Source organism: Mobula hypostoma, chromosome 4 (genome assembly GCF_963921235.1).
Source record: "Mobula hypostoma chromosome 4, sMobHyp1.1, whole genome shotgun sequence".
NCBI classification, from domain to species: Eukaryota; Metazoa; Chordata; class Chondrichthyes; order Myliobatiformes; family Myliobatidae; genus Mobula; species Mobula hypostoma.
In genome coordinates, this window is record NC_086100.1 from 115,484,950 (window position 1) to 115,500,572 (window position 15,623).

Consider the following 15,623-nt stretch of genomic DNA (forward strand, 5'->3'; position numbering starts at 1 on the left):
TGACTTCGATAAATTTTACTTTGAACTTTTTCTTTGAAAGGATGAGCCCTTCTCCGTATGCCTATTTACCAATCAGCTGCTGCAAAAAACTCGTTTTAGCTTCAACTGCATAAGGCAACTCAACATCTATCCTGAAAATTAATTTCAGAATCTAGTGTGATTCATGCAGATAACCCGACTCTTGCGACCATCATGCTCCATCTCACCTAGTGCTGAGTTAGCAGCTTTCTGGCGTTGTTATAGGAAGTAGACTGGCATGTGTGTGATTATTCCTGGCCTAGACCATAACCAGCAAAGGATGTGCCCAAGCCTGAAAGTGTTGAATTATCAGGATATTGGTGCCTGCAGCCAAGCAATGACAGTTTATCTCTGACTGAAAAAACACAGGTGAATTTCCCTCGGTGTCACCCCTAGCAGAGGTTTCTGGGGGTGAGTCTCCCCATGAAGCAGTAGCTCTGCAAAACAAGTCCTATTTAAAACAACATTGGTCACTAGTCAAACTGTGCCTCTGAGCTGGGTGACTGACAGAATGACCACTGCACAGGTATTGAGGGGAGGCAGAAGGAGGGGTGCCAGTGGTCCCATATTGAGAGGTGACTGCCTTGTGATTGAATGCTTTTCCTTCAGGCAACTTAGGTAAACCCCTCTCTCCCTCGTCTCTACCCACGAAGATCGAGAGGAGCACAAATTCAACTGGGCATCAGCTTGTGGAGTATTCCTAGAAGCGTGGTTTTCCCTGAGCAATTCTGTAAACAGACATGTAGATAGACCTTGATCCTATTTATGAGCCAATGCGGGCAAAATTCCAGACCCCAATGCACAAAGTTCACTCTACAACCAATCAGCGACGAGATTTCCTCCTCACGTCTCAACTGAGTGTCTGAAAGGACAACCAATCAGCTGATTGATAAGTATATAAAGGCCAAGCAGTTGGAGGACACACCACAATTAGCATGATGTCTCCTTGTATGGTGACGAAACATTTGCAAGTACATTGCCAAGGTCGGAGAACAACTCAACCCATCTAATTTGGATAAAGTTGCTGTCCAGTCCTGAGCCGCTCTCACCGAAAAGACACTGGCCAGCGTGTTGTGGTCATTAGGGTTCAGTAGTGGATTTGGCCCAGCACATCACAGGTGAAGTCCTCCCAACCACTGAGCACATCTACATGAAACACTGTCATAGGAAAGCAGCATCCATCATCAGAGATTCCCACCACCCAGCTCATGCTCTCTTTTCGTTGCTGCTACCAGGTAGAAGGTACAAGGGCCTCAGGACTCGCACCATCAGGTTCAGGAACGGTTACTACCCTTCAGCCGTCAGGCTCTTGAACAAAAGGGGATAACTATACTCACCCCATAACTGAAATGTTCCCACAACCAATTATTTTACCTTAAGGACTCTATCTTATCCCACGTTCTAGTTATTTATTGCTATTTGCAGTATTTATATTTGCATTTTCAAAGTTTGTTGTCTTCTGCACTCTGATCTTTCATTGATTCTATTGTATTTACTATTCTATAGATTTGCTGAGTATGCCCACAGGAAAATGCATCTCAGGTTTGTATATGGTGACATATATGCACTTTGAAAATAAAATTTACTTTGAACATTGATCTAGCACATCAATCTACTTTCTATTATAAGATGTAATGCAAATAAAAATTGTTTTTTGATTTGCTTCCATTGGGCTTATTCGATCTTGCCAGGAGACCATGTGTGGCCCTCTGCTACAATTGCCAATCACCCGTGGTATCAACTGATAATCTCAATCACCAGTGGGACAGGTACGGAAAGGTAATCAGTGACTGGGCTAAGCCCTGATATAGGTTTCTGTTGAAGGGTCACCACCTAGACTGTTTCTTTTTCTGTGCGTGTTGCTTGATCTGCCGTGTTTTCCCAGAGTTTTTCTGTTTTGGTTTCAGCCTTCCAGCATCTGCATTTTTGTTTTGCTTATTTTTATTTGCATTAAAATTGGCCAACAAAGATCTGTCCACATGGTGGCACTCCTGAGACATGATTACAGCCATAACTTAGTTGACCGTATTCTCACCTGTCAGAGACTGGGGAGCAAATCCAGGGTGATGCACCTACACTTTCTTGAGAGAGTATTGCATTGTTGGAAGTGATGTCTTTCAGATGGTCAGCACACATCAGGAGCTGGCTGTGCATAAATTAGTTGTTCCAATTCCCACATTACAAATGTGGCTACACTTGAAAAGTACTTTTTGGGAATAAGTATCACAGATCATCCAGAAGTCAAGAAAGTTGCAATACAAACCATTTTTTTTCCCTAAAAGAAAGTAATCCTTTGCTAAGAAAGTAGTCCTTGCTAAGGAAGTAGGAAAATGATCTGCAAAGTTTTGCAATCTAAACTGATGTCAGAAAAATCTTTTGGAAACCTGTTTTCCTTACACTAGGAACAGACATTTTCCTGCCGCATAATACCTGTTCCATACCAGATACAATTTAAACTCTCACAAAAATCGTTTCCTGTAAGTACTAAATGACTTGAATTTTTTTCATCAAATAGGCCTCTGAATAATTACATTTGTTAACTAAAGCAGAGGTGATTTAAGATTTCATGGTAAAATCTATTTTTATTATCTACATTGCCAAAAGTACGTCTGGAAGTTATCAATATAGTTAAGATGCAATTTTTGATCATTTTGAAATGGAATGTAATACAGTGATTCAACTAACTGCAGATGATTTGGAAGTCTGCACCTGATTGAGGTATTGAGCATGCTGCATCTTGTATTCAGTTAGATTTTCAGTGATCAACGTGGAATAAAGTGAGATGAGAAATTCAAAGGGAAATCCATAACAATCTGAACTAAGGGCTTTCAACGATGTGTTCATTGGAGATGAATGGAATGGCAGCTCCCTCTTCACAGGGTGGTAGTGGCTCACAATCCTAGAGGAAAAAATATTACATTTTAGGACATAATGTAATGACAACTCAGAATATTTTTTGTTCACACTTAATGATTTTTTTAAAAAAATCAGTTTACTTTCAAGAAGTGGTATACTGAAGGACAACATCTAGATCTAGAGCATCAACAAGGTAGAATAACTTGGAACTCCAGGGTTTTGTAGGTGAAATGCAATCCTGGCATACTGCATTTGTGTATCTTAAAAAAAAAGTTAAGAAGGAATCAGAACTTTCCGTCCAGGTTCGATGGGTAGAGGTATATAAAATGATAGGAGATATAGATACAGTCAGTACTCGAATCTCTCCTCATCTCCCCCAATGTAGGGGTATCGACACCCAGACAGCATTGGTTTAAGATGAGAAGCAGGAATTCTAAAGGGAATATCGATATTGGAACATGATTCAACCCTATCTAGGCAGGGCATAGGAGGATAATGAATGGTGCAGATGGGCAAAAAGTCACATGTATGACTCTACAAGTATAAGGAAAATTCCTTTTAGTTTTTACTATTTTTATATTTTTGCAATGTAATTGAATACTTTAACAACCTTTTATGAAACTTTAATACCCAGTAATGGTGATATTAACTGAGTCACTAAGACATTGGAAATTGAAGTTCCATGCTTTAGCCTCTACAGATAAATTATTTGCTCAATTCAGGGCATCTGTGCGATGTTTTCACACATTCAAATATTATTTTGAGTTGCTTTGCTTTTAGCTTAGTGTACACACAGTTTCTGTTCTGCTTCTTTCTGGCTTTTATTCAAATGGGTCACAAAATTCTGGAACCTAACTCTGCTTCTTAGATTCTGGAGTGACTGGCTGCAGGATAATTAACTGTGGAGACATCCAAGCCTCATTCACTAACTCCATCACTGTGTAGCAATCAAGAACAGTCTGAGATGGATGCCCAACTTCAAAGTTATTAATCCATCAAATGTGTTTTTTTCCCCCTGAGAGCAGCTAAGCTGCCAGACAATGGTACCCATTGGCCCACAAGTAACTTAAGAGTTGGTAATTTCTGAAGCTTTGCATAGAGGAAAAGTTCTATCCATTTATTTATATTAAATTCTGAATGGTGGTGTTAGTTTTCATCGGCAAAACGTGTTTAACATATGAAACTTCTCAGCTTGCCATACTTGATTCCGTGGAGAACTGACTTTGGTTCCTCTGAACTAATTTTAAGTTTTATTTGCGGTATCTTTATGTACAACCCACAAGACGTCTTCTTTGTGTCACTAGAGTCTGATTTATTTTTCAAGGTTAAGGTCAAAGGACACAAGTGAAGTTACCTGTATTTGTATATGAAAAGAACCATGCTATGATTCCAGTTAGATCCCATCATTAAAATCGGCCTTTTCAGAGCAGTGACATAGATGGCTGAGTATTACAGCAGCATTCTGTGCTAGGCATTCAGTGATTTATGCTGATCATCTTAACTGAAGTGAGAATTAACAGAAGTAATGTTCACTCTAATTTGTGGTTTTGCATTTACCTAGTTTGTCGTACAACCACGCTGAAAGAAAGGTAACAAATCTTGAATGCTGTATTTCTAAACACGTTGGAACTAATGTAAGAAACCCTTTTTTTGGGGGGGGGGATAGTCCTTCCCCATGTCCTTATTACTAGTTGATATGGTGGCAGAGCACTGTTGCCTCAACTCCAGGGACATGAGTTGGATTCTGATCTCTGGTGTTGTCAGTATGGCACTTGCACCAAATGGGTTTCCCCAGAGTTTTCTGTTTTTTCTCTCATATCCCAAGGTGGGTTAGAAAGTTGCCCATGAATTACTGTAGGTAGGTGGGTGGGGGAGCTATGAAGGGTTAATGGTGTTTGAGAGCAAATAAGTTGTAGGAATAGAGAAAAAAACAAAAATAAAGGAATATAAGACTCATGGGACTGCTTTGCTGGGAGCAGACATGAACCCAATGGGATGCATGACCTCCCTGTAGTAGTAATTAAATTAGAATTAAAAATGCGAGCTTAATTAATTAGCATGACTGCAGATTGCTTGCTATTAACTGCTATGAGGTTGCATTGGAGCTAAATTTGGGCGTACTGAGCACACCAGCTTTTGAAATCTATGCAGAGAATAAGGTTGCCCAAGCAGACAAGGTGAAGGAAAATCCGAAGGTATTCTACAGATATGCTAGGAGCAAAAGGATTGCAAGGGACAAAAATTGGTCCTCTGGAAGATCAGAATGGTAATCCATGCGTGAAGCCAAAAGAGACAGGGGAGTTCTTAAATGGATTTTTGCATCTGTGTTTACTCGGGAGATTGACATGGAGTGTATAGCAGTGAGGCAAACCAGCAGTGAGGTCGTGGATCCTATACAGATTACAGAGGAGGAGGTGTTTGCCGTCTTGACGCAAATTAGAGTGGATAAATCTCCAGGGCCTGACAAGGTGTTCCCTCAGACCCTGTGGGAGGCAAGTGCAGAAATTGTAGATACCCGAGCAGAGATACTTAAATTATACTTAGTGAGAGGCGAGGTACCAGAGGATTGGAGGATAGCTGATGTTGATCCACTGTTTAAGAGAAGAGAGGCTCTGGACATAAAGCAGAAAATTAGAGGCTGCTGAGCCTGACATCAGTTGTGGGAATGTTATTGAAAAATATTCTAAGGGATCAGATGTATAAGTATTTGGATAGACATGGACTGATTAAGGATAGTCAGTGTGGCTTCCTGCATGGTAGGTCGTGTCTAATCCAATCTTGTAGAGTTTTTCAAGGAAGTTACCTAGAAAAGTGGATGAAGGCAAGGCAGTGGATGTTATCTACAAGGACTTTAGTAAGGTATATTGACAAGGTCATGCATGGGAGGTTGGTCAAGATGGTTCAGTTGCTCGACATTCAAGATGAGGTAGTAAATTGGATTAGACGTTGGCTTTGTGGGAGAAGACAGAGAGTGGTAGTAGATGGTAGCTGGTTAAATGGATCAGCAAATCTGTGAATGATATCAAGATTGAGGGCTGTAGTGGACAGCAAGGAAGACTATCAGAGCTTGCAGAAGGATCTGGACCAGCTAGAAAAATGGCAGATGGAATTTAATGCAGACAAGTGTGAGGTGTTGCACTTTGGTAGGACTAACCAGGTTCTACCACACTCCTTGGTGCCCTACCATTCAAAGGGATTTGGGAATACAGATCCATAATTCATTGAAAGTGGTGCCACAGGAAGCTTTTGCCACTTTTGCCTTCATAAATCAAAGTACTGAGTATAGGAGATGGGATGTTATGTTGAAGTCGTATAAGACGTTGGTGAGGCCTAATTTGGAGTATTGTGTGCCATTTTGGTCACCTATCTACAGGAAAGATGTAAATAAGTTTGAAAGAGTACAGAGAAAATTTACAAGGGTGTTGCTGGGATTGGAGGACCTGAGTTATAAGGAAAGACAATATATCAGGACTTTATTCTTTGGAAAGTAGAGGATTAAGGAGAGATTTGCCACAGGTATACAAAATTATAAGGGGTATAGATAGAGTAAATGCAAGCAGGTTTTTTCCACTGATGTTGGGTGAAACTAAAATTTAAGGTCATGGCTTAAAGGTGAGAGATGAAACATTTAAGGGGAACTTGGGAGGAAACCTCTTCGCTCAGAGGGTTGTGAAAGTATGGAACAAGTCGCCAGCACAAGTGGTACATGCAAGCTTGATTTCAACACTTAAGACAAGTTCGCGTAGGGGTATGGAGGGCTATGGTCTGGGTGCAGGTTGATGGGAGTATACAGTTTAAACGATTCAGCATGGACTAGATGGGCCAAAGGCCTCTATGTGTTGTATTTTTCTATGACACCATGTGGTTGAAAATAGAGCAAATGTCATATTCAACAATACTCTCACCGAAATCTTTTAACACTTTTTTTGGCGCACTTTTTGAAACTTCAAGTTGATTTTTTAATCTATTTCTCTTTCCTGTGTTGTCCATTTATTTTTGTCTGCACAACATGCTCTTTATATGTGTCCAACTTTGTTGCATTTTCTGCAAGTTTTGCTTTTAAAGTCTGGTGTATATGAGCACTTGCCACAACAATAACACAATTTGTTTGGCCAGGCTGGTTTTTGTTTATTCACACTAACTTTCATTGCTAACTGCAACTCAATTACATTTCTGAGTGCTGTTTCCATTGATACAGTGATTTCAACTGTTCTTTTAAATGAGTTGTGGTTCAGTTAAAAGCCATTCTAGAATGCCTTCTTGTAAGATTCCACATACTAAACGATGTCTCAGTGCATCATTAAGCCTATCATTAATGCTCAGACATTTTCTTCAATTCAGCCACGTATGCTGAAATGGGTTTCCCTTTTTGATTCCACTTATGAAAGCTAAAGTGTTCTGCAGTCAGCAACGATTTTGGTTCTAAATGTCCCTGCATTACTTTCACAATAGCAGCAAAGCTCATTTCCGCTGGCTTGATTGGAACAGTCAAATTTATAAGCAAACTGTGTGCTCTTCTGTCTATTACTCTCAGCAAAACTGGCACTTGCTTTTCATTGGCTATTTCATTTGCTTTAAAATACTGCTCAATTTACTCAGTGTATATCACCCAGTTATCCTTTCTGCAATTGAACGAGTCTATCTTTCTGATGTAACCAGCCATTTCTGCCTTTATTCTTAAATTTACGATTATTATCACTCAGTAATCTGTTTATAACACTTTTTTTAAACTCTACTCTCTTTTTCCGAAGAAACTATGTGCTGTTCCAAAGAAATAAAACGTGCTACACATTTTTTTTTTAGACTTTGATGTCTCACTGTGCTTTTTTTAAAAAGTTGTACGACTTGCTGTGCTTCAGCAGGTAGGTGTTGTCTCTGGCTTGTCTGAAAACTACCTCATTGCCACTGTAATGTTTTGTAACTCCAAAGCATAAAACTAATTAAAAGAAAAACACAGAGCCGGGAATAACTCGTCTACATAAGAACATAAGAGATAGGAGCAGGAGTCAGCCATCTGACCCGTTGAGCCCGCTCCGCCATTCAATAAGATCACAGCTAATCTGGCCATGGACTCATCTCCACCAACCTGTCTTTTCCCCATAACTCTTAATTCCCCTACTGTGCAAAAATCTCTCCAACCTTGTCTTAAGTATATTTACTGAGGTAGCCTCCACTGCTTCACTGGGCAGAGAAATCCACAGATTCACCACTCTCTAGGAAAAGCAGTTCCTCCTCATCTCCATCTTAAATTTACTCCCCTGAATCCTGAGGCTATGTACTCTAGCAACACACATCAAAGTTGCTGGTGAACGCAGCAGGCCAGGCAGCATCTGTAGGAAGAGGTGCAGTCGACGTTTCAGGCCGAGACCCTTCAGTTGGTCCTGACAAAGGGTCTCGGCCTGAAATGTCGACTGCACCTCTTCCTACAGATGCTGCCTGGCCGAGTCCTGACGAAGGGTCTCGGCCTGAAACGTCGACTGTACCTCTTCCTAGAGATGCTGCCTGGCCTGCTGCGTTCACCGGCAACTTTGATGTGTGTTGCTTGAATTTCCAGCATCTGCAGAATTCCTGTTGTTTGCTATGTACTCTAGTTTTATTTGTACTTCAGCGACACGCACCAATGACATGGTGGTGTGATGACGTATGCCATTCATGTACTTTTACATATAACCTGCAATGAATTATATAAAGAACAGAAGATGCTTAAACAATTCATTTACAATATTATTCAAATAGTACTGAAATATTGAATGCACAATAGTACCCTCTGGACCTAGACTTTCTATTATTCGAAACATCCTCTCCCCGTTTACTCTGTCTAGGCCTTTCAATATTGGATGAGTTTGAATGAGATCTCCCAACATTCTTCTAAACTCCAGCAGGCACAGACCAAAGCCATTAAAATGGGCCTTTTACTTCAACCCTTTCATTCTTCAATTAAGTCAATCCTTTCTTTGATATGGGGCCTAAATCTGCCCACAATACTGGAAATATGGACCAATCAATGCCTTATAATGCCTCAGCATTGCATCGTTGCTTTGATATTTTTGTCCTCTTGAAATGAACGCTAGCATTGCATTTGCCTTCCTTACTACCATCTCAACCTGTAAGTTAACCTTTAGGGAATCCTGGACTAGGACTCTCACATCCCTTTGCACCTCCGATTTCTATATTCACTCCCCATTTAGAAAATAACCTGCACCTTTATTCCTTCTAACAGCAAACATGGCTGTTCACTTCCCTGCACTGTATTCTATCCGTCACTTCTTCCATTCTCCTAATCTGCCTATGTCCTTCTGCAGATTCCCTGCTTCCTCAACAGTTTCTGCCATTCGACCTATCTTTGTACCAATCTGCAAACTTGGTCACAAAACCGTCAATGTTGTCATCCTTAACAATTAACTCATTGAGGTTCTCTGACTTCAAATCCTGCAGCATTTTAAGACCAAGGAATCAAATGGACAATCTGTATTGCACTTACAATAGTTTTACTGGAAACCAAAGAGCGTACTGATAAAGAGAAACAGCATGGAAACAAGCTCTTTGTTTGGGCTCCAAGTCCATGTCAATATTAGTCAGAAAGTGTTTTATTCTCCCCACATTCCCATCCACTGCCTCCATATTCTACAACTCAGCTACCTGCAGTTGCCAGTTAACCTACTAACCCCAACGCTTGGTATGTCAGAGGAAACAGGAGCATCTGGAGAAAACCCAATGGTTCACAGGGAAAAGGTGCAAAGGTCAGTATGAAGGCTGAATTATTGAAGCCGCGTGGCAGTATCCTGGTGTCAGGTGTCACTGATTTATGTTTGATGAGTAAGATAACAAAATGATACATACCAGCATTTCGTTGGATGTAGATGAGTCGGTATTGTGAATGGGGCTGACTGTGGTCATTTTCCACCATGCAGACTCCCTGCCTTCTCTAACTCTTTTAAGGGGCCATGCTAGGAAGGCTCTGCCATCTCGTAGGTGATTAAGTACAGCAGGAGGAGGTTGCCTAGCAATTAGGAGAATATTAGTATTTTAGATCAATTGGTCTCACATGCGATTGTAGGAACCTTTCCACCGTGGACTTTATCATGCTTGACCTGACCTGCCCCTCGGGTTTATCCTGATCCTTGTGGTCCCACTAACCCGTATGGTGTGAGAAGATCCACTAAACTGGAAGCCATCACTCTGTGGCCCATCCAAGAGGTGAGAGGTAACTAGGCCAATGACTGCAGGTAGTAAACCCCATTCCCCAGGACCAGTCCTGTATCTGCTCATGACTCACCACTGATCAAGGCATAGAGTCATAGAAAACTCCAACACAGAAAGCGGCTCTTTGGTCCATCTAGTCCGTGTTAACCATTTAAGCTGCCTACTGCCATGGACCTGCGCCTGGACCATAACCCTCTCTTCCCCTCCCATCCATGTAGCTATCCAAATTTCTCTTAAATGTTGAAATTAAAATTGCATCAACTACTTGAGTTGGCACTCTCACCACCCTCTGAGTGAAGAAATTTCTCTTCATGTTCCCCTTAAACATTTCAACTTTCACCCTTAACCCATGGCATCTAGTTGAAGTCTCACCTAATCTCCAGAAAAAGCCTTCTTGCATTTACCTTATCTACTGTATACCCCTCATAATTTTGTATATCTCTATCAAATCTCCTCTCAATCTTCTGCGTCCTAGGGAATAAAGTTCTGATCTATTCAATCATTCCTTATAACTCAGGTCCTATCACCAGCATATGTTGTGAAGTTTGTTAACTTTGCAACAGCAGTAAGATGCAATATATTATCGGGGGCGGGGGGGACTGAATTACATTAAAATATATAATATATTGCATTTTTAAAAAATTAAATAGTGTATAAAACAGAAAATTTTAAAAAGTAGGAAGTACTGTTCATGGGTTCAATGTCCATGATATTTGTAACCTCTTTAAGCATGCTAACATCTTTACTTTCTTGGAAGGTTAGGGAGGTCGAAACTTCCAGTCAAGATGGCACCTGCATACAATGCTCCTTCAGTCGACATCTTCTGGATAGATCATATTTCACTTCTTTTATGTATTTTATGCTTGTTTTTCGTTTTGAGTGGGATTCTGGAACTGATGAGTCCTCTGATTTGTAGTTTAGAGATCATTGGGATGTTTCAGCACTCTGCAGTCTCTGAGAGGATTCCAGGAGGCAGAGGTAGCATGAGTTAACCTTGTGGTGAGAAGGCTGTGGGATGGGGCATGAGCCAATGCTCAGCTCCATTTCACTGATTAAAGCAATGAGGGAGACTGAGGTGAATGCAGAAGATGAATGCTGGCTGCCTGCCTTTTGTTGGCTGGTGAGAGCACTCTGCTCTGTAAAGGGGTAGGCCTGTCACTTTCTTATACTGCCTGTCATCCCTCTATCTTCTAGTCCAGATGAAAGGTCTTGACCAGAAACGTTGACTGTCCATTCCCTTGCACAGATGCTGCCTGGCCTGCTTAGTTCCTTCAACATATTACCTTTTGCTCCAGATTCCAGGTTCTGCAGTCTCTTGCAGTTGGCTAGTACAGTGCAAAGATGTACAAATGTCTACAAATTACAGAATAAGTTGAGTGAAAAAAGAAATAACAAGCTAGTGTTCATGGGTTTATCAAATCATGGGTTATTCTTGAGTTCCTGTGATATATGAAAAATCTATTATTTTAAAAAACTTTTTTATTGATTAATGTTTGAATGGTGTACCAATGACGTCACTACTTTGTCATTGTCATTCAGCTTACCATTCTTACTTCTGAAACACTTTTGCATCAAAATTACATTTGAGCTCAACATGTTATAGCTATTACTAGGGAAATTTGGACTGAGGTTAATGTAATAAGCGCTGCATCCACTATAAAAGATTAATGACTGCTGTGGAGAAGAAAGTGAGAGATTGAGTGTAGACTGTCTGGTAACTACATATCTGGAACTCAAGGAATGGACATGAGCATGATGTTAACCTGATAGTTAAGAAACAAAAGAAGATGACCTGCATCTATTTATGATACCTTCAAACTGCAATTAGCATTTAATTTTACAAACCAATCCAGATCCAAAGTCTTTCGTGCTCAAAATTTGCATCAAAATCAAACTGGTAGGTAGACTTTTGCATATAGTTACACCCACTAAATGCTGGAGGAACCCAGCAGGTCAAGCAACATCCAATGGACAGTTGACGTTTTGGACTGAGATGCTTCTTCAGGACTGAGAAGGGAGGGGGGAAGATGCCAGAATATAAAGATAGGGAAGAGGGGCTGGGAAGTGGTAGGTGAAGCCAGGTGTGTGGAAAAGGTCAAGGTTTGGAGGAGAAGGAATCTGATCGGAGAGGAGAGTGGACCATAGGAGGATGGGAAGGAGGAGGGGACCCAGGGAGAAGTAATATATAGTTGCAGATAGTTGTCTTAATGGAGTGTGTACATTTTTTTGTGTAGAATATGGATAGAGATTGAAACCTTGAATCAGTTTTGAGGCTATTATATATAAAATCTGTTCCCTTTTAATCAGATACAACTAGAAACTGATACTTGTAGCATTAAACATGAGTGTGCATTCTAAGGTTTGTTTGTGAGCTGGCTTCTACTCATATTGCTGCCAAACAGCAAGAAGCCAACAATGTTTTCCTTGTTTAAAAGGCAATGAACTACAACTGGTGTTCTGATATATCTGACAGCTTAATTTCATTGAAATTGTTTTAAAATTCTTTAGCAGCCCCAGTGACTCAATAGCATTTGGGTCTTTGTTAAAATAGCCACTCTTTTACAGGGTAAATGTCCCTCCATAAAATATGCATGCGGCATTGGCATTGTCTATTTTCACTTTTTATAAAATCCCTACCATTTTCTCCATTGCCTCCTCTCCAAAGTTTATTTAGCCACTTGTATCTATATTTATTCTATACTAGATAATTACCCAGCTCTTCATTTGATCTAGGATTAACTACTTTATTAGATTACAAAGAACCAGCAAGTCATGCACCTCTGTGGAAAGACAATTGGCGTTATTGTTTCTCTCCACAGAAACTATCCAATCTTAGTAGTTCTAGCATACACACATCAAAGTTGCTGGTGAATGCAGCAGGCCAGGCAGCATCCCTAGGAAGAGGTACAGGCCCTTGGGGTTTCGGCCTGAAACGTCGACTGTACCTCTTCCTAGAGATGCTGCCTGGCCTGCTGCGTTCACCAGCAACTTTGATGTGTGTTGCTTGAATTTTCCAGCATCTGCAGAATTCCTGTTGTTTGAGTTCTAGCATACTCTGTTTTAATTTCAGAGTTGCAGAATTGTTAGTTTGCTTTTTCTTTTATGGAAACTTTTTACAAATGTTTCCAATTATAAATTGAGAAAAATCTGATATTTAGAATCATGTTTATTTTCACTGATTTATATGACGTGAAATTTGTTGTTTTGTGACAGCAGTACAGTGCAAAGGCATAAAAATGACTAAATTACAGAATAAGTCAATAGTGCAAAAAAAAGAACAAGGTAGTGTTCATGGATTTATCAAATCATGGGTTATTCTTGAGTTCCACTGCTTAAAATTAACTCAGTTTCTCCCATGTACCACTTCTGATGGATTGCTTACAACCTGAAATGCTAACTGTTTCTCCTTCCACAGATTCTGCATACAGCTTTTTCTGTTCTTATTCTGCAAGTACATACCCGGGTTTCATGAGACAGGAAAAGGTGTGTGGAATGACGTTGAGTATTGTTTCAAATTTTGTGGTTATAGTGGTTGAGAAAGAGAAAACACTTTCCCTGCGAACATCTTCCATTCTCAGCACTAATCTGCTTTTGTTTTATTTTTATCTGGTCAAATCAATCAATAAGAGTTTCCAGATCAAGTTGTTTCAAAAATATTAGACGTTTGCTGAATTTGTGTTTATTTGATGTGCTGTGCTTAATGGACACATAAGCCCCAATTCTGACCTCTAACAGTTAACTGTAGAAAACCAAAGAACCACAGATACAACTATATCAACTATATGGACAGGAAAGGAATGGAGGGTTATGGACTGATTGCAGGTCAGTGGGACTAGGTGAGAGTAAGAGTTCGGCATGGACTAGAAGGGCTGAGATGGCCTGTTTCTGTGCTGTAATTGTTATATGGTTATACAAGAAATCTAGAACAGAAAATGCTGGGACCATTCTTCATGTCAGGCAGCATTTATAGAAAGGGAAGCAAAGTCAATATTTCAGATCCATGTCCCTCTTCTGAAAAGTGATCTGAAACAGTAAATCTTTTTCCTCTTGTCAAATTCCAGCAATTTTACATGTGGATTGACACAGAGCAGTAAGGACAATCAGATATATACGGGGCTGCTACTGGAATTTAACTAGCCCACAACAATTTATCAGAGCGGAACAAAAGTGAGCTTCCAGCTACAGTAATTGCCCAGCAAGGCCTCCTGCTTATCTGGCCCTTGCCACCATGTTATAGACTCTGGCAAGTGGCCAATAAAAGGCATCTAGCAAATCAATAGATCACATATAGTGCAACCCTGCCTTTACAAATTATATTTTTCAAGATTCTATTTGGTATGCTAAAATACTGTACATTGGCAGAGATTCACAAACATCAATAACATCAACCATCAAGGAGAATGTCTGAGTGAATAACTCAAGCATTGTAATCTCAAAAGAACCATCATTTCAAATCGTTTCTGTTAAATTTATGGATGTGGTCTCAAGGCTGCTATGTACAATTTTATGTTATGTTCAAAGATACACACCATGGATTTTGATACCGATGAGTCACTTTGTCTTCAGCACGCTCTCGGAATTCTCCAAGCTATAAATGAATATGTACAAAGAAAATGGTTTAGAATAAGCCGATATTTTCTATATGTAATACTTAATGGTAACTTCTCAAAGATGAGGCAATTTGTTGAGCTTCCAAATAATTTCATTAGGTCCAAAGCAAAAGGGATTTTCATTTTAAAAAAAGTTGAAATTTGAATTTCAGTTTCTTTTATCAAGTGTATTTGCATGGAACATTGCCTTCTGCGGTTAAACAGCACTGTTACCTAAATGCATACCACACATGTAGCCCACTTAATGATTGATTATGAAGAAGTTCCATAGGTTTTCAAACTCCTTGTTCCTGAGTTGTGTACTTTAATCTGTTAAATGCGATTTCATAACACTGCTTCCCTGTTGAATCAATAATGATAAAGATCAGTTAATTATTTAATAACTGGCAGAATTGCAGATTGTGATTTCCATTTTATTACTTTCCTGTTTGTATGAAAACACTTTGTCATATTCTGATTTTTATTACATTTGTTCTATTTTAATTTAAATTTGAATTTCAAATATCAGAATTTGATTGTGATCCAATATATATTGCAGACTTTTAATAAACTGAAATGGATCTCATAATAGTTGTTTCCAAATTACATAGACTCCCTAATTTGTCTGCCCGTATAATTTGGGATAAATATAAGTTATACTTGGTGATTAATTTATTTTCTCACTCATTTCAAACTTGTTGGGATTTCCACCTAATTTCAGTTAATATTATTGCCACTGGGATTTTCATTGTTCTGGGTTGGGATTTCGAGGATTTAGATTCAGCAATGAAGGACGAGTGATTTTGTTCCAAGTCAGAACAGTGTGGCCTCTGGAACGGAACCTGCAGGAGGAGGTGTTCCAGTGGCTCTGTTGTCTTTATTGTGAGGTGCTGCCACAGAATCCCCAGCTGTGCTGCTTTTGGTTGACGGCAGTTACTTTGCGCCAGTGGAATATTT

General features: G+C 39.8%; 1 protein-coding gene and 1 long non-coding RNA gene across 3 annotated transcripts in view; one reads left to right on the forward strand and one right to left on the reverse strand.

Moving 5' to 3' along the window:
• Positions 1–2,633: 2,633 nt before the first annotated feature.
• The window catches only part of LOC134344896 (protein SPMIP2), a 39,672-nt gene continuing 26,682 nt past the window's right edge, over positions 2,634–15,623 (reverse strand). The window contains exons 3-5 of one of the 2 annotated variants that reach the window (XM_063045026.1): positions 14,607–14,665; positions 9,715–9,874; positions 2,694–2,917 (exon numbers count right to left, since the gene is read on the reverse strand). In XM_063045026.1, coding sequence (XP_062901096.1) covers positions 2,837–2,917; positions 9,715–9,874; positions 14,607–14,665 — 300 coding nt within the window. In that variant the 3' untranslated portion in view covers positions 2,694–2,836. Of the gene's footprint in view, positions 2,918–9,714; positions 9,875–14,606; positions 14,666–15,623 lie in introns of both variants that reach the window. The other variant, XM_063045027.1, reaches the window with a different exon arrangement.
• LOC134344897 (uncharacterized) overlaps positions 9,491–15,623 on the forward strand; it is a 35,786-nt gene continuing 29,653 nt past the window's right edge. Inside the window, exons 1-2 of the long non-coding RNA XR_010017553.1 lie at positions 9,491–9,614; positions 13,493–13,560. This is a non-coding gene — a long non-coding RNA (uncharacterized LOC134344897). The remainder of the gene's footprint in view (positions 9,615–13,492; positions 13,561–15,623) is intronic.